At 45.4% G+C, this 19,044-nt stretch overlaps 1 protein-coding gene across 2 annotated transcripts in view; it reads left to right on the forward strand.

Annotated features, from left to right (window-relative positions):
- GLS2 (glutaminase 2) overlaps positions 1–19,044 on the forward strand; it is a 122,493-nt gene that overhangs the window by 37,324 nt on the left and 66,125 nt on the right. Inside the window, exons 2-3 of one of the 2 annotated variants that reach the window (XM_068267566.1) lie at positions 9,789–9,885; positions 17,630–17,751. In XM_068267566.1, the coding sequence (XP_068123667.1) occupies positions 9,789–9,885; positions 17,630–17,751 (219 nt within the window). The remainder of the gene's footprint in view (positions 1–9,788; positions 9,886–17,629; positions 17,752–19,044) is intronic. The other variant, XM_068267567.1, reaches the window with a different exon arrangement.

Below are 19,044 nucleotides of genomic sequence, written 5' to 3' on the forward strand. Positions count from 1 at the left end.
TGTCCGGAGTCCACTCCTCGGGGGGGGGGGGGGTACTGTGAGGAAACACGGAAAAGCCGCCGCAAGAGTGACGCGGCTGTTTCCGCGTCCAACATGGCGGCACAACGCGAAGAAACCGCCGCATGCCGCATGGGCAGAGAGGTGGAGTCCGCGTTGGATGCGGCGGATTGCGCGCATAGCAATACTACTGACATTGTGGTTGGACGTGGGGAAGCCGCCACTTGCTGGGAGAGCAGTGCGGCGGCCCCCGCGCCCGAATCGGCGGATACATTGCAAAACATGTCTGGTGTGGCTGGGACTGCTAGTCCACACAGGTTCAGAGAGACAGAGCTTATATGACAGCCAGAGAAGAGTCAGCTGACATTTTCACCACCTTCCATTGGTCCAGCACTTAGGGGTGGTGCTGGAGAGCGCTATAGTATATATACTGGGTGCTGGTCATTTTTCTGGTGTCTGGCGTTGCGATCACTACGTGGTAGCACTCAGACCTTGTCTGTTTCTGTGTTCTAGCATAGTTTCCAAAGGTGTTGACGATCAAGGAGCTCACACCTTAGCATTAGGAATATTGAAGTGTATTATTTGTTATGACCTTTTGCCTGCCTGACTATTCCTCTGAACTCTGATTCTGTACCTTGTTATTTCTGAAATACTGTTGCCAAACTCTGCTCGTTCCTGGACTCTGTATTTGCCTCCTGATTCTGTTCCTTGCTATTCTGATACTCCGTTGCCAAACCCTGCCTGTTCATTGGATTCCGTATCTGTCTCCTGAACCTTATCTGTCTGTGTGTTAACGACCTGGCTTGCCCGACCTCGAGAACTGACCTTACTGTTAGAGGCAGTTCCCAGACCTGTTAGTGACACCCTCTCACTGGTGTCACTCACGCTCTGTCCTTCCTACTCTCATCCTTGCCCCTCCTCCGGGGGAGACTAGGCCAACGGAAGGAACATACTTCTGTGCAGTACTCCTTACTGCTTCTGTACCTTCTCCTGAGGTGCAGTACTCAAAGTATTACTGTTGCACCAACACTCGCATTTCTCAGGTGTCCAGAGGTTAGTAGATATATCTGATTATCGGTGATACTGCAGATCATCAATAATCGGGTATATTCTGTATTCTCGGTGATACTGCAGTTCACCGGTAATCAGACCCTCTCTGTGTTACACCGATCGTTACACACGCCATCTTAGACATGTCTTGCCTCAAAACAGAAAGTCTCACACTGGAGCAGCTCCTCTGGCTGCTCTTAACAAACAGGTGGATCAGTGGCTGACTCAGCACCAACTGGAGATCGGCAACGTGGTGTGCGACAACAGTAGCAATCTCATTTGGGCTTTGAATTTGGGAAAGTTGACACATGTACCCTGCATGTGCTGAATATAATAATTCAGAGATTTGTGTGTAAGTACCCAGGCTTACAGGATGTCCTGAAGCAGTCCAGGAAGTTGTGTGGGCATTTCAGGCGGTCTTACACGGCCATGGCACACTTGGCCAATATTCAGCGGAGAAAGAACTTGCCGGTGAGACGCTTGATTTGCGATAGCCCGACTTGCTGGAATTCAACCCTCCTTATGTTTAACCGCCTTCTACAATAGGAGAAAGCCGTCAATCAGTATCTCTACAACTACAGTAGAAGGACACACTCTGTGGAGATGGGGATGTTCTGGCCGAAGTACTGGACACTCATGCAAAATGCCTGCAGGCTCATGCGGCCATTTAAGGAGGTGACAAACCTGGTGAGTCGCAGTGAAGGCGCCATCAGCAATTTGATCCCATATGCTTTCTTCCTGTAGCGAGCCGTGCGTAGAGTGGTGGATCAAGCTGTGGAACAGCATGAACAGGAACAAGAGGAAGAGTTGTGGGATTAATTCTCAGAACCAGATGTTTCCTCAACACCTGCGGCAGCACAGAGGAGGGGGGAGGAAGAGGAAGAGTCGTGTGGGGAAGAGGAGTCAGATGATGAGGAAGGTGTGTTTTTGGAGGAGGAGGCAGAAGAACAACCGCAGCAGGCGTCGCAGGGGGCTTGTGCTGCTCAACGCTCCCGTGGTATTGTTTGTGGCTGGAGGGAAGAGGAGAACTTACCTGACATCATTGAGGAAGAGCAAGAGGAGATGGATAGTACGTCTGCATCCAAATTTGTGCAGATGGCGTCTTTCATGCTGTCCAGCCTGTTGAGGGACCCCCGTATATAAAAACTCAAGGGGAATGAGCTGTACTGTGTGGCCACGCTGCTAGACCCTCGGTATAAGCACAAAGTGGCGGAGATGTTTCCAAATCACCAGAAGGCAGAAAGGATGCAGCACTTGCAGAACAAGCTGGCAACTATGCTTTACAGTACGTTTTAAGGGTGAGGTCACAGCACAACGGAATAAGGGTACCACTGCTAGTAATCTTTCTCCCATGTCCACGCAGGCAAGGACAGGATGCTCTAGCAATCTCATGGTGATGTCGGACATGCAGACATTCTTTAGTCCAACGCCTCACCTTAGCCCTTCTGGATCCACCCTCCACCAACGCCTTGGCCGGCAGGTAGCAGACTACCTGACCTTAAGTGTGGATGTAGACCCTTTGAGCAGCGATGAACCCCTGGACTACTGGGTGCGCAGGCTTGACCTGTGGCCAGAGCTGGCACAATTTGCCATACAACTTCTGTCTTGCCCTGCCTCAAGCGTCCTGCCAGAAAGGACCTTCAGCGCAGCTGGAGGCATTGCCACTGAGAAGAGAAGTCGCCTAGGTCACAAACGTGTTCAGTACCTGTAAGGCTTGGTGGTGTATTCTCCACAGTCAGCATGCAACGCATGAGCTGACGTGGAGGAGGTACACACACTAGCACAAGGAAACAGGCTATCCCTAGTATAGTGGAGGGGAGGACTGACTCCAAAAGGAGATTGTGGCGCACAGAGCCGGTGCAGACCTGACAGCCACAAACAATACTTTTGCGATAACGTCTCAGCGCAAGGTAGCGCTGAGCGCATAAACCAGAACTGAGGAGATCAGGACAGGTAGACAGAATGAACGCTTGCTAGCTAGCCGCTACTTAGTGACAGCAAGCGTCCACAACAAGACAGACTGGAATGAGGCAGCCAATGCGTAGCGGCGATGGCGTGCCTCACAAAGACAGGACAGGATAGTCAGGAATTTGCAGGATCAAGATAGATGAACGTAACACAGATAAATATACAAATAGTATGATTTCCTAGCGTATTACAATTACAGCTATCAATGAAACTATTTGTAACGTCTGACTAACATATGTATATATCGGCAATGAACCGATATATGACATAAGCAGGAACACTGACTTAGGACTGGAACGATACAGGGAACAGGACTCAGAAGGATTCGCTATCTCTTCGCAGAGATGAACGCAATCCACAAACGGTAACAGGACAGGATTCAGAAGGATTCGTTATCTCCTCGCAGAGATGAACGCAATCCACAAACAGGACCAGGAACAGGATAACTAGCTCAGCACGGGTGATCAACGTGCTAGAACTGACTAGCTGAACACAGGATATAAACAGTTCGTGTACGTATATATCAGCATCACTGATGTATCAACGTAACACGAATACAAGGAAAATAATAAACGTGCTGGTATGCATATATATGGGCAATGAACCAATATATGATGCAAAACCAGCAAAGTATCTTTAGAACAAGAAACACGATCGGGGGCTGAAGCGACAGCAAGACAGGCTTAAACTGAAGCTATGAAAACCCGAGGAGTCCTGCAGGAAGCAGATCTTTATACTGAGGTCATCCAATGGGAGCAGACATGCAGATTCCCACACAGGTGAATGATAATCAGTCACAAGCTGACAGCAGGGAAAGGCAGACAAAGCTATGCAGCTTGCATGGAAAGAGATCAGAACTACCTGAGCTGCAGCACTACTACTTCCAGCAATACCTGCTGCAGCAGCGATCATGACAGTACCTCACCTTTATCATAATGAATGAGGCATGGATCCCGGAGGGCTACTGCCTGCCCGAAGACTAAGTCAGTCCCCACACACAGCATCTCTGCCTGCACGCAGTGTGACTGCCTGCCCCAAGACTAAGTCGCTCCCCACACAGCATCTCTGCCTACAGGCCGCTTGACTGCCTTGTCCGCCACCACCAAAAGGGTCCAGGACTCCAGGTGGACTCCTGAATTTTTAAGGCTATAATAATTTTTAAGGCTATAATAATTTTTCTGGTGCGTGTACATGCCTGCCTAATTTTTCTGGCTGCACTGCAGCTGCATCAACAAAACAAAAGGCATGTACATGTGTCAATTCCCCTTCCTGATCGTTACCTTGCCGCGGTGAAGGGGCTTGCGTATCACAATGAAGCAATGACCGGCTAAATTAGTGTGTTGGGGTTGGGGGGCACACCAGTCCAAATTCGATCAGCTGGACAGTCACTGTTGTTCTGTCATTGAGCTACCTCAGCCCGGCGACCATATGGGGTTGAAAACCGCTATCGCCTGCACTCTCGGCATGGTGCGTACCAGTCCAGCACGGCCGTCACTACACAAACAGCTGTTTGCGGTGCGTTACACAGTGAGTTTGGTCTGTCAGTGTGAAGCAGTACTCTAATTACACTACCTGATTGATGTATACATATGCAAGATGTTTTAAAGCACTTTAGGCCTCCAATTTAGCATGCAGTGTAATTTCCGCCTTTAAAACGCTGCTGTGCGTCATATCCAGATTTTTCCCGGGGACTTTTGGCATGTATCCCACTCCGCCATGCAAAAACTCAGGTGTTAGACCCCTTGAAACATCTTTTCCATCACTTTTGTGGCCAGCATAAATGTTTGTAATTTTTGAAAGTTCGCCTCCCCATTGAAGTCTATTGCGGTTTGAAAGTTCGTGCGAACCTGAACTTTTTTCACATGTTCGCGAACTAAAAATCGGAGGTTCGAGCCATCTCTAGTCAAGGCACGGGTCAACATACTTTAGACTGCTGCGGGGCCGGAACATACATAAAATTAGGTGTTGATTTCCTCTCCAATCATGCCCGGAGGAGAACTCCCAGCAGCAGCCATTCAGTCATGCGTTGCCTGAAGAACGTCTTTGTGCACCAGACACTGAAGCATACCCAGGTGACAACCTGCCATCCAGTTGGACAGCAGTGTCACCTAATGCAGAACTGGATTGGAAACCAGCGAATTACTGCTCGCTGGCTTCTACCGTGTGTGGATAGGTGGTGCCAGCACTGCTATTCTATATGCAGGCCATCGATATTTAAAGGTGCAGCTAGCCGCCATCTATAAGGTATACATTTTGTGTTGGGGGGGCAGTGAAAAAGCCTTGGTGGGCTACAGTTTGAGGACCACTGGATTAAACACTCAAGCAACGTTTTCTATAGCTATGTACTGCATTGAGCAGCACAAAGCTAGCAGTGGCAGTGGTCAGGTCGACCTTCTGACCGGTTATTGAGTATTGCACGGCGGTATCCAGGTAAATAATCAATATTGGTGAGATCCTCTGAAAGTATGAGGTGGGCTTTAGTTTTTATGGAATCCTTCTGACTCTCCAGTGTTTGATCATCCATGTCTATTTTATTACATAGTGAGGATGGACAGCACTTCTGATGTTAGGGAATTAGGATCCGTTGACAATTTGTTCCTGGCATGAGGTTTAGGATATTGCCTAAAAAAGCTCTCACAGCATGGTCTTATTGTTGTTATTATATGTGGGGCCCGGCTAACTAGGGATGGTCAATGAGATGCAAAAAATTCCAAGTTGATGCAGGATTATGCAAATTCTGTATGCAAATATATGCAGCTTGAAAGTAGACCCTGGTGCTGTACAAATAAATAGTATATAATACAACAAATGAAAATGACAAAACGCACACAATATAGATAATACATATTTGTATAGCACACCTTGTACAATGTACTTGTAGATAGGACAGCAAGGGTGATACCTGGATAGGATAGGAGAAAGAATCCTGCCTATGTGAGCAAACCATCTTAGAAAATAACTGATTCTTATTTCTATTACATAGAACCAACATCTCCCGTCGTGATGTACATAAACATGCAATAATGAGACGCACAGACACATGAGCAGTTCAACACACTGTGCAATCAGGACGCCCATCAACACAAGTGTGTACATGTAATTAAGCCACTGGGAAATTTGGCCGCAGGGTAAAGCCGAAAAAACGTCTCACTCTGCTCCTGTAAAAGTCCTAGCGGCGTTTATTACTATTCCTCCTCCAGGTCGCCATGGACTGTGGGGTAAGACGTAATTCGGCTGCCAGCTACTGCTGGGAAACAAACACTGTTTTTATCATAATTTGGTCTCCATCTCTAGACGGCGCCCAAATTACTGCCTTAGCACCACTATTGCCGTAATTCCCATTACGGCCTATGGCTGCGCCTCGTGCGCCCACATTTCCTGTGCCATTTTTGCCTGACTCGACACAAGTACAAATACATACAATTGACCTGTAGTTTGAAAACCTCACCAATACTGGTACATGTTCATTTGAAAAAGTGTCGAAAATCAGTGTAAAGCAAGCACCCAAGGAGGGGAAAACATAGATGTGCTAAGGCTTCCAGCGTCTCTGCACTCCAGACGTTCCAGCAACTACTCCACAGTCAAGCCAGCACCATCTTGTAGTATTATAGCTCTTTATTAGTAAAATAGCATGACAGGAATCTTCAACAGCTTCAACAGCGCTGTTGAAGATTCCTGTCATGCTATTTTACTAATAAAGAGCTATAATACTACAAGATGGTGCTGGCTTGCATTTGAAAAAGTGTAACAGGAAACACTAGGGGGTTGCCTCTGCCCTTGCAAGCGTACAATCTATTCTTATCATTATATCTTCCAGTATGATTTTAGAATGTGAGAGAATTATTTTAATTCAAGCTTGAGTTCATGGTGACTAAGTGGTTGGGAATTTTACCTTTCAACTCTTGCCTTGCATGGAATTTGTATGTTCTTTTAGTGTTTTCTCTGTTTTCCTCTCACAGCTCAGAAACCTAGTGGTAGACTAACTGGTATCTGACCAAACTTGTTGTAGTGTGTCAATGACTGGGGTAGACTGTGAGGTCCTAGAGTCTGGGACAGATGTGAGTGGTGTTATGTATTCTATGAAGGTTTGCATTATATGTCTGTAGGGTATAAAAATAAAAAGGGAATAAATAGTAGACTGGACTTACTTACTTTCATTATAAAGGAATTAGGAAAGTTTTAAATCTGAAGATAAACAACTAGATGCAATTAGTCTAGGTTTACATTAAGTGACATGTAACTTGAAATTAAGCCAGTCCCAGTAACTGGTCAACTTTACTAGCTCAGTTTCAAGGTCCATGCAGTTTGTGTACAAAACCAAAATACAGTAGCATAACTTCAATAATGGTGCCCTCCAGCAAGACTTTGATGCTCCCCTCCCCCCATGTTCACATTCACTACCCCCTATCACTTATTGTTGACCTCCACAGCCAGGGGATGAGACGTATCTGCCAGAGACCATATACAGTGGAATTTGAAAGTTTGGGCAACATTGTTAATCATCATGATTTTCCCGTATAAATCGTTGGTTGTTTCGCTAAAAAAATGTCAGTTAAATATATCATATAGGAGACACACACAGTTATATTTGAGAAGTGAAATGAAGTTTATTGGATTTACAGAAAGTGCATAATAATTGTTTAAATAAAATTAGACAGGTGCATACATTTGGGCACTGTTGTCATTTTATTGTTTCCAAAACCATTAGAACTAATTATTGGAACTCAAATTGGCTTGGTAAGGTCAGTGACCCTTGACCTACCTACACAGGTAATTCCAATTATGAGGGTATTTAAGGGGATCACTGGTAAGTTTCCCTCCTCTTTTAATTTTCTCTGAAGAGTAGCAACATGGGGGTCTCAAAACAACTCTTAAATGATTGTTCACCATCATGGTTTAAGGGAAGGATACAGAAAGCTATCTCGGAGATTTCAGCTGTCTGTTTCCACAGTTAGGAACATATTGAGGAAATGGAAGACCACATGCTCAGTTCAAGTTAAGGCTCGAAGTTGCAGACCAAGAGATATCTCGGATGGACAGAAGTGACAAATGGTGAGAACAGTCAGAGTCGACCCATAGACCAGCACCAAAGACCTACTACATTATCTTGCTGCAGATGGAGTCACTGTGCATCGTTCAACCATTCGGCGCACTTTACACAAAGGATGCTGTATGCAAGAGTGATACAGAGCAAGCCTTTTCTCCACCCACAGCACAAACAGTGCCGCTTGAGGAATGCTAAAGCACATTTGGACAGCTTTATTTTGGAATAAGGTGCTATGGACTGATGAAACTAAAATTGAGTTATTTGCACATAACAAGCCCCTTGTACATGGAGGAAAAATAACACAGTGCTCCAAGTAAAAAACACCTGCTATCTACAGTAAAATATGGTGGTGGTTCCATCATGCTGTAGGGCTGTGTGGCTAGTACAGGAACTGGGAATCTTGTCAAAGTGGAGGGGCGCATGGATTCCACTCCGCATCAGCAGATTCTTGAGACCAATGTCCAGGAATCAGTGACAAAGCTGAAGCTGTGCCAAGGCTGGATCTTTCAACAAGGCAAACGACCCTAAACACTGCTCAAAATCCACTAAGGCATTCATGCAAAGGAACAAGTACAATGTTCTGGAATGTCCATCTCAGTCTCCAGACCTGAATATAATTGAAAATCTGTGGTGTGAGTTAAATAGAGCTGTCCATGCTTGGAAGCCATCAAACCTGAATGAACTAGAGATGTTTTGTAAAGAGGAAGAGTCCAAAATACCTTTAACCAGAATCCAGACTCTCATTGGGAACCTACAGGAAGTGTTTAAATTCTGTAATTTCTGCAAAAGGAGGATCTAATATTGATTTCATTTCTTTTTTGTGGTGCCCAAATTTATGCGCCTCCCTAATTTTGTTTAAACAATTATTGCACACCTTCTGTAAATCCAATAAACTTCATTTCACTTCTCAAATATCACTGTGCGTGTCTCCCATATGATATGTTTAACTGACATTTTTTATTGTAACAACCAATGATTTATACAGGAAAATCATGACAACTAACAATGTTGCCCAAACTTTTGCATCCCACTGTAATAAGTGTGGCCACCATGACCACTCCTCAACATTGCGGCCACCATGACTCTACCCACCCATAAGCAGTGTGACCACATAAACAACTGCTTTGGTGGGGGGGGGGGGGGTTGTCTTGTATCAGAGGTAGGTAGGGCATGAGGTCTGGGCCCTCTATAGCGCTGGGCCCCCTATGGCTGCCGTACCGATAGCTCTGTCTGTACTGAAATATTTGCAACTCATGGATCTCTATTCCAGAGCACAAATTTGCATACACCATTCCTATTCCTTATCGTTCTGGACCTATCAGTCACTGCTCTCCAGCAGTTCAGGCGGTTGTGGATATCTAAACAAAGTAAGTAGCTGTGCCAATCCTGGATATCCCTCTGTGAGGCTACCTGCAAAACAAGCACTATGTCTAGTCATCTTGGACTGGCTTGCAACAGTGTTGGTGTGCGAAACCGCTTTATTGCCATGCCAGGATCCATGTGACTTATTGTTGTTTGTTTAATATGGACATTAACCTTCCACCACGCCTGACACTCCTTGGCTGTGAAAATAGGACGTGCATTTTATCTTTTATTCTTCTCTCAGTTGTGATGTTGATGTCCTTGGAGTAAAGCAGTGTCGTCTGAGTGTGGGAATTCAATACATGATCATAAAATGTGACAGCATGCATATAAACATCAGTTCTCTTTCCTGTCTTGGTTTTAGGCTTGCCAGCAGCACTGTTCTGCAACGCCTCACCAACCTTCTGTTCTACACAATATCTGAAGGACAAGAACAACTTCCGGTCAACAAGTTTATTAATGTAAGTGGCTGGAGGGATAACCTAGGATGAAGAGATGGTACTTCTGTGTGGAAGCCTATCAGTACTTGCAGGAAGCAGATTGTACTAACAGTGTAAAATACACACAACTAGTGGCACATTTCAGCATATAACAGTAGGCTTGGTTCACACATAAAAAGGAGTCCAGTCCCAGGGAAGCAAGTAGATATAAATGGACCTCCCTACAAACTTTTGGATGGGCCCCCCGCTGAACTCCGGCACCAGCAGGATCCCCATTCCATAATAGCAATTGCAGAGCGGGCTGCAGCAGAAGTGAATATTACATGTTCCTCCGCCGGGCGCCAGGACCGCTAATCTCCTCTTCACTCGTGGTGAGCGCTAGCGTCTCTCCAGCCTGCAGTGTCACGTGAAGCACACGAGGAGCCCACCGCGTGAGTGAAGAGGAGATGAGCAGTCCTGGCGACCGGCGGAGGAACAGGTAATATTTGCTTGTGCTGCAGCCCACTCTGCAATTGCTATTATGGAATGTGGAGGGGGATAGGGGAGGCACATGGGAATAGAGAAGCACCCACACACGCCAACATAGACAGGGGCTGCGGAGGCTATAGTTACGCCAGTGTCCAGTCCTGTCAGTTTTTGACAGTTGGCATTAGTTTTGTATGTGTTTCTATGGCTGTGTTCACACATAAAAGGTGTAAATTTCAGGTCTGGTCTGATCCTGTCCTGTCAGTTTTGTATCTGCGTTGTATATGTTTTTTATGGGTGTGTTCACACATTAAAGGTGCACATTTCCGGTTTACTCTGGTAAAACTGATAGGGATGGTTCACACCGGCGATCAGCAAAGTCCTGCTGCTAATGTATCCCTATGGATACATTCTCACTGCAGCGATTGCGAGCAATTGCAAACTCGCTGCATCAGTGTCAGAATGGGAGGTGGAAAAACTGAGGAAATCCAGGTGTTGGCCAAGCAGCAGTAACCCTGTGTTATCACTCCTAATAGAAACCTGCAGCAAGTCTTATCTGTGAGCAGCAACCCCTGATTACTGCTGCTTGGCCAGCACGTGGATTTCCTCAGCTTTACCATCTCCCAGTCTGACACTGCGCTGCATGCATTGCTTTGGGGACGATCGCGTTGTGATTCTCGTTCTATTGAACGGGAATCACGAGCGCAAATCACAGTAAAAAGAGAGATTTTGTCTGCTGAATCGCGATCATGGACCCGATCACTGTTCAGCCTCCAATGTGAACTAGCCCATAAAAAATGGATGCAAAACTGACAGGAAATGTGCAGATTTATGTGTGAACCAGGTCTAACTGCATGCCTGGAAGCATCCATCTACACTAAAATATAAAGGGACAAAATCTTTAACATCTACTTGGTTGAGTGAGAGGGGAGGAGACTGAATCATTTCATAGAGGGTGCTTAAATTCACACATGACATGATACATTGATACATATAGTACTCCACTTAGGGCGGTTCAGACGGAGGGAAGGCTGCGGGCGATTTTCCCTACAGTTTACTGATGGGATCCCCCACATCCCACATTGAGATGAATGGAAGTGATCATATCAATGCATTTAGCGTTGCTTGCGTTCACGCTGTGGTTGATCGAGTTTTCTGAGATGCTGTGTGTAGCTTCTAGCACCTGCTGTGTTTGTTGCTCCATGTAGGGGCTCAAAATGCGATATGTCAACGAAAAGCATAAATCAATGTCAAATGTTTTTTTTGCTCAGTAGCAGAAAAGCATTTAGCATGAGCTAAACAACCCACTGGCGGCCGGCCACGTAGACTGGCCCTTTGGGCTAAGCCCACACTGCAGAGCACTTTTTGACCCGTCTGCGCTGTGTTTCCATATTTAAAAACACCCCCATTTACTTGCATTAAATTTGTGGCAATATTTCAGCAAAATTGCTGCAATTGAGATTTTTTAAAAGTGCAAACATAGTGCTGATGGATCGAAAAGTGCTCACTGTGCACCTCAGCTAGAACCTGCTTGTGTCCACTTTTTATAAGTCCAGTACAGAGGTGCACTCCAGAGGGGTAAATAGAAGCGAATTTGGTTTTATGTAGGTGATCAAACACTACTGATAAAAAAAGAGCGCTGAAAAGTTTAAATGTTCATTATTTATTTTTCTCTAGCAGCTGTATAAACCAGATTGTAGGTCACACAGACATCTCAACCTAAGGTTTGTAAAAAAAAAAAAAAAAAAAGTGGGCTGTTGTCAGGGCAGCAAGCGTGTAATGACTTTCGGAGGGCTGCTCCCATGGCCAGATTTGTGGGCAGGCCACATAGGCCGTGGCTTGAGCTGGTAGATCAGCGTGGGGCTTGGTGACAGTAGAGCAGCGGTTTCTTAATTACCTGTGTGTGGTGCTTCTTCGTACAGCTGCCTGGCCGCTGGCCCGTCTGCCCGCCCACATGATGACAGTGACCTATTGCCCTGTTTGCCTCTCCTTCACAGCTCCCCTCACTCGCTGCTCTGCGTACACAGAGCTGCAGATCATCAGTGGCGTGGCGGCTCACAGTGATGAGAGAGTGAGCAGTGCCCAGTGACAGCAGCTGTATACAGGAAGTCATCACTGGGCACTGCTCACTCTCTTATCACAGTGAGTCACACCACACTGCTGATGATCTGTAGGGTGGGCAGACAGGCCAGCGGTCAACAGAAGCTCCACACACGGGTCATTATGAAACAGATCACACTGACCTGTAAGTAAACAAACAGCTGCAATATAGGGAAGATCAGCGGACTTGCCAGCTGCTGCTGCGGAATGCTTTGTCTCAGCCTGCCCTGCCCGATTTATTATTATTATTGATTCATAAAGCACCAACATATTCCGTGGCGCTGTACAAAGTAAGAAACAAACATGGGGTACAAAATAATAATGATGATGATGATATACACCAGTATACAAAATACAGAATTGTTACAAAATACAGAATCAGTACAAAGTACAGAATCACTAATAACAGTGACAGAATTAATATGAATGAATGTGTAACAAAACACAAAAGGGTGAGAGAACCCTGCCCTTGCGAGCTTAACCACTTCCCGACCGCCTAACGCACAGGGGCGGCCGGGAAGTGGAGCCCTTAAGGACCGGCTCACCCACAGAGGCGGCGGTCCTTGTAAGGGCATGGGCGGAGCGATCGCGTCATCCGTGACGCGATCCTCCGCCGGCTTCTGACGCCGCTCACCCGCAGCAACATCCCGCCGGCTATACGGAAGCGCCGGCGGGATGTTAAACCGACGATCGCCGCATACAAAGTGTATAATACACTTTGTAATGTTTACAAAGTGTATTATACAGGCTGCCTCCTGCCCTGGTGGTCCCAGTGTCCGAGGGACCACCAGGGCAGGCTGCAGCCACCCTAGTCTGCACCAAGCACACTGATTTTTCCCCCCCTGCCCCAGATCGCCCACAGCACCCCTCAGACCCCCCCCCCTGCCCACCCCCCAGACCCCTGTTTGCACCCAATCACCCCCCTAATTACCCATCAATCACTCCCTGTCACTATCTGTCAACGCTATTTTTTTTTATCCCCCCCTGCCCCCTGCTCCCTCCTGATCACCCCCCCACCCCTCAGATTCTCCCCAGACCCCTCCCCCCCATGTACTGTATGCATCTATCCCCCCCTGATCACCTGTCAATCACCTGTCAATCACCCATCAATCACCCCCTGTCACTGCCACCCATCAATCAGCCCCTAACCTGCCCCTTGCGGGCAATCTGATCACCCACCCACACCAAAAGTTCGCCCGCAGATCTGACATCAGATCACCACCCAAGCGCAGTGTTTACATCTATTCTCTCCTCTAAACACCCACTAATTACCCATCAATCACCCCCTATCACCACCTGTCACTGTTACCCATCAGATCAGACCCTAATCTGCCCCTTGCGGGCACCCAATCACCCGCCTACACGCTCAGATTCCCATCAGACCCCCCCTTATCAATTCGCCAGGGCATTATTTACATCTGTCTGTCCTTCCCTGTAATAACCCACTGATCACCTGTCAATCACCCATCAATCACCCCCTGTCACTGCCACCCATCAATCTCCCCCTGTCACTGCCACCCATCAATCAGCCCCTAACCTGCCCCTTGCGGGCAATCTGATCACCCACCCACACCAATAGATCGCCCGCAGATCCGACATCAGATCACCTCCCAAGTGCAGTGTTTACATCTGTTCTCTCCTCCAAACACCTACTAATTACCCATCAATCACCCCCTGTCACTGCTACCCATCAGATTAGACCCCTATCTGCCCCTAGGGCACTCAATCACCCGCCCATACTCTCAGAATGCCCTCAGACCCCAGCCCTGATCACCTCGCCAGTGCATTGCTTGCATCTATTCCCCCCTCTAATCACACCTTGAGATACCCATCAATCACCTCCTGTCATCCCCTAGCACACCTACCCATCAGATCAGGCCCTAATTTGCCCCGTGTGGGCTCCTGATCACTCGGCCAAACCCTCAGATCCCCCTCAGACCCCCTTCCAATCACCTCCCCAGTGCATTGATTGCATCTATTTTCCCCTCATACCACCCCCTGAGACACCCATCAATCACCTCCTGTCACCCCCTAGCACTCCTATCCATCAGATCAGGCCCAATACAACCTGTCATCTAAAAGGCCACCCTGCTTATGACCGGTTCCACAAAATTCGCCCCCTCATAGACCACCTGTCATCAAAATTTTCAGATGCTTATACCCCTGAACAGTCATTTTGAGACATTTGGTTTCCAGACTACTCACGGTTTTGGGCCCGTAAAATGCCAGGGCGGTATAGGAACCCCACAAGTGACCCCATTTTAGAAAAAAAGACACCCCAAGGTATTCTGTTAGGTGTATGACGGGTTCATAGAAGATTTTATTTTTTGTCAAAAGTTAGCGGAAATTGATTTTTATTGGTTTTTTTTCACAAAGTGTAATTTTTCACTAACTTGTGACAAAAAATAAAATCTTCTATGAACTCACCATACTCCTAACGGAATACCTTGGGGTGTCTTCTTTCTAAAATGGGGTCACTTGTGGGGTTCCTATACTGCCCTGGCATTTTAGGGGCCCTAAACCGTGAGGAGTAGTCTACAAAACAAATGCCTCGAAATGACCTGTGAATAGGACGTTGGGCCCCTTAGCGCACCTAGGCTGCAAAAAAGTGTCACACATGTGGTATCGCCGTGCTCAGGACAAGTAGTACAATGTGTTTTGGGGTGTATTTTTACACATACCCATGCTGGGTGGGAGAAATATCTTTGTAAATGGACAATTGTGTGTAAAAAAATCAAAAGATTGTCATTTACAGAGATATTTCTCCCACCCAGCATGGGTATGTGTAAAAATACACCCCAAAACACATTATACTACGGCGATACCACATACCACATGTGTGGCACTTTTTTGCACCCTAACTGTGCTAAGGGGCCCAAAGTCCAATGAGTACCTTTAGGATTTCACAGGTCATTTTGCGGCATTTGATTTCCAGACTACTCCTCATGGTTTAGGGCCTCTAAAATGCCACGGCAGTATAGGAACCCCACAAATGACCCCATTTTAAAAAGAAGACATCCCAAGGTATTCTGTTAGGACTATGGTGAGTTCATAGAAGATTTTATTTTTTGTCACAAGTTAGCGGAAAGTGACACTTTGTGAAAAAAAACAATACCAAATCAATTTCCGCTAACTTGTGACAAAAAATAAAATCTTCTATGAACTCACCATACTCCTAACGGAATACCTTGGGGTGTCTTCTTTCTAAAATGGGGTCATTTGCAGGGTTCCTATACTGCCCTGGCATTTTAGGGGCCCTAAACCGCGAGGAGTAGTCTGGAAATCAAATTCCGCAAAATGACCTGTGAAATCCTAAAGGTACTCATTGGACTTTGGGCCCCTTAGCACAGTTAGGGTGCAAAAAAGTGCCACACATGTGGTATTGCCGTACTCGGGAGAAGTAGTACAATGTGTTTTGGGGTGTATTTTTATACATACCCATGCTGGGTGGGAGAAATATCTCTGTAAATGGACAATTGTGTGTAAAAAAAATCAAAAGATTGTCATTTACAGAGATATTTCTCCCACCCAGCATGGGTATGTGTAAAAATACACCCCAAAACACATTGTACTACTTCTCCTGAGTACGACAATACCACATGTGTGGCACTTTTTTACAGCCTAACTGCGCTAAGGGGTCCAAAGTCCAATGAGCACCTTTAGGCTTTACAGGGGTGCTTACAATTAGGCACCCCCCAAAATGCCAGGACAGTAAACACACCCCACAAATGACCCCATTTTGGAAAGTAGACACTTCAAGGTATTTAGAGAGGGGCATGGTGAGTCCGTGGCAGATTTTATTTTTTTTTGTCGCAAGTTAGAAGAAATGGAAACTTTTTTTTTTTTGTCACAAAGTGTCATTTTCCGCTTACTTGTGACAAAAAATAATATCTTCTATGAACTCACTATGCCTCTCAGTGAATACTTTGGGATGTCTTCTTTCCAAAATGGGGTCATTTGGGGGGTATTTATACTATCCTGGAATTCTAGCCCCTCATGAAACATGACAGGGGTCAGAAAAGTCATAGATGCTTGAAAATGGGAAAATTCACTTTTTGCACCATAGTTTGTAAACGCTATAACTTTTACCCAAACCAATAAATATACACTGAATGGGTTTTTTTTTATTATCAAAAACATGTTTGTCCACATTTTTCGCGCTGCATGTATGCAGAAATTTTACTTTATTTGAAAAATGTCAGCACAGAAAGTTAAAAAAAAATCTTTTTTTTTGCCAAAATTCATGTCTTTTTTGATGAATATAATAAAAAGTAAAAATCGCAGCAGCCATCAAATAGCACCAAAAGAAAGCTTTATTAGTGAGAAGAAAAGGAGCCAAAATTCATTTAGGTGGTAGGTTGTATGAGCGAGCAATAAACCGTGAAAGCTGCAGTGGTCTGAATGGAAAAAAAGTGGCCGGTCCTTAAGGGGGGTAAAGCCCTAGGTCCTCAAGTGGTTAAAATCTAAAGGAAAGGTATGGAACAAGAGGTGGGTAGTATACAATAATCACACCTAGAGGCAGTGGGTTTTAAGTTATCTGGTAGGAAGTACAACTTGGCCAGAGGTCAAAAGTGAACTGGCCTAAGGTAGAGTGTATGCTTGACGGAAAAGTGCCCATTCTTAGCCACTCCACTGTGACATGTGAAATGTCTCCTTTCCTCCTCCACTCTTTTCACTTTCCTTCCCATCACATGCTTTTCCTCTCCTATCTTGTGCTCTATTTCTGTCTTTTCCCCTACCCTCTTCCCCATCTTGTTCCCTCTGCCCTTCTCTCATTTCCTTTCCCAACTTGTGGTCTTTCCTTCACTTTTCCCTCCCTCACCCCTACTCCCCCTCCCGTGTGTATGCAGTCCTTCATTTGGCTTATCCCTCCCACATCTGCTGGAGATTGAAGTGTCCGTGCTGATATTGCGCTGCCCCAGCCACCACAATCTATGCCAGGAGATGTAGTTCATCAATGTGATTACGTCTCCCGGCCTGGAGATGTAGTCACATTGATGGAGTACATCTTTAGACATCACCATGAATATTAACAGTAGAGCATGCCGATGAAATAGGGAGATCCATCATCTTCATAGATCTAAAGTGTTGATTTCCCATTATATTTTATGGATGTTATGAGAAAAGTCTCAATGATACTTCTATGTTTACAAGTGTCCACGAAACTGATTTGAGATGTATGTCTTGTTTAATGTTACAGACACTGAAATCCAATGGATTGCTGACATCAGACCCCAGGCTGAAGGACTGCATGGACACTCTGCATCAGACAGTACACGAGTCTATGATGGGAGCCACCATGGACCTAGAGATCTTTCAGAAGTAATACAATGAGTATATTAGAACCTTTCTTTCTAACTGAAAATCTGAATGCTGGGGAAGGTGGAACTTAATTGTTGCTCATAAGTTATTTGCTACATTATTTTAAATAGTGTAAGGATGGCAATGTGTTATTTCTATTATACATTAGAGTGATGCAGATCTAATTTTGCTTATAAAATGCATAGACGTTATTAAAATAAGTCACCAAATCACGGTAAGACTAATAGAGGAACTTTGTCCTTGTACGGACATACGGTAACTGTACTGAGAACATGTGTGGGCTGCAGTGAATGTTGCTTATTTGATATCATGTAAGTTACTTAATCTGAGTAGCCCACACGGGTTCTCCCCAGCAGTGTTTGATGAGGCTTCCAGCTACAAGAACCTGTGTTCACAAGAATACTCCAGCCCAGCGTGGTCAGCGGACCTGCATGTTGTGACAAGACCGCTGGCCTCAAAATGACAGCAGTGAGAAATTTGGTTTTGCAAGCCAAAGTTTCTAGGTTTGTAGTTGGATCAGCCCTAGGTCAGATAATTCACCTCTACTGATGCAGCTGAGATGATAGAGATTCCTTTTTGCCATAAAGTGTGGCTCAGATGCAGTAAAGAGAAATCGCTATACTGGTCCTGATCCTGAATAGTGAAAGGATGTATATACAGTATCAGGTGAAGAGCAGATCACATGAGGGAACAAACACTTGGGTAAATTCATCAATACTCATAAACCGCTTTTGAATCCTTCAATACTGTCCATGGTTTTTTTTCCATTCATAAAAGTCCAAAGATCGCTCCGCTTATTTTATTCAGCACTGAAGGAGCCAATCGCATTTCTCTTCCTGCTTCTAGGTTCTGGTAAATCAATCCCACCACCGATGACTTTGCTACTGATTTGTTAGCTTGTACAGTGTCATCTCTCCATTCAAAGGTAGCGAATATGAAGACAGATTGTTCAGTATTTATAGCCTGGAGAACCTACCAGTAATGAATACTTAGTAAATTACCCTTCTAATGTTTCTGTTCTTTTTATTTGTAACTTTTATTATACACATTGTAAGCTACATAAAATGGTGTAATATAGAATGTTATATGACATTAGTAAGTGGTCTATGTGTTTCAGACATATTTAGGCCTCGTTCACATTAGCAAATGCACAAAGGCATGCGTTCAAAATGCAATGCACACGATCACACACGTTGCTATGCATTGGCTTGAGTTAGCCTTGACAGAACTGCAAGCAGCAGTGCAAAAAGTGTGAACATCAGACAGTGCAATATATGCACTTCTGATGATTTT

This window comes from Hyperolius riggenbachi, chromosome 2 (assembly GCF_040937935.1).
Source record: "Hyperolius riggenbachi isolate aHypRig1 chromosome 2, aHypRig1.pri, whole genome shotgun sequence".
In the NCBI taxonomy this organism is placed as follows: Eukaryota; Metazoa; Chordata; class Amphibia; order Anura; family Hyperoliidae; genus Hyperolius; species Hyperolius riggenbachi.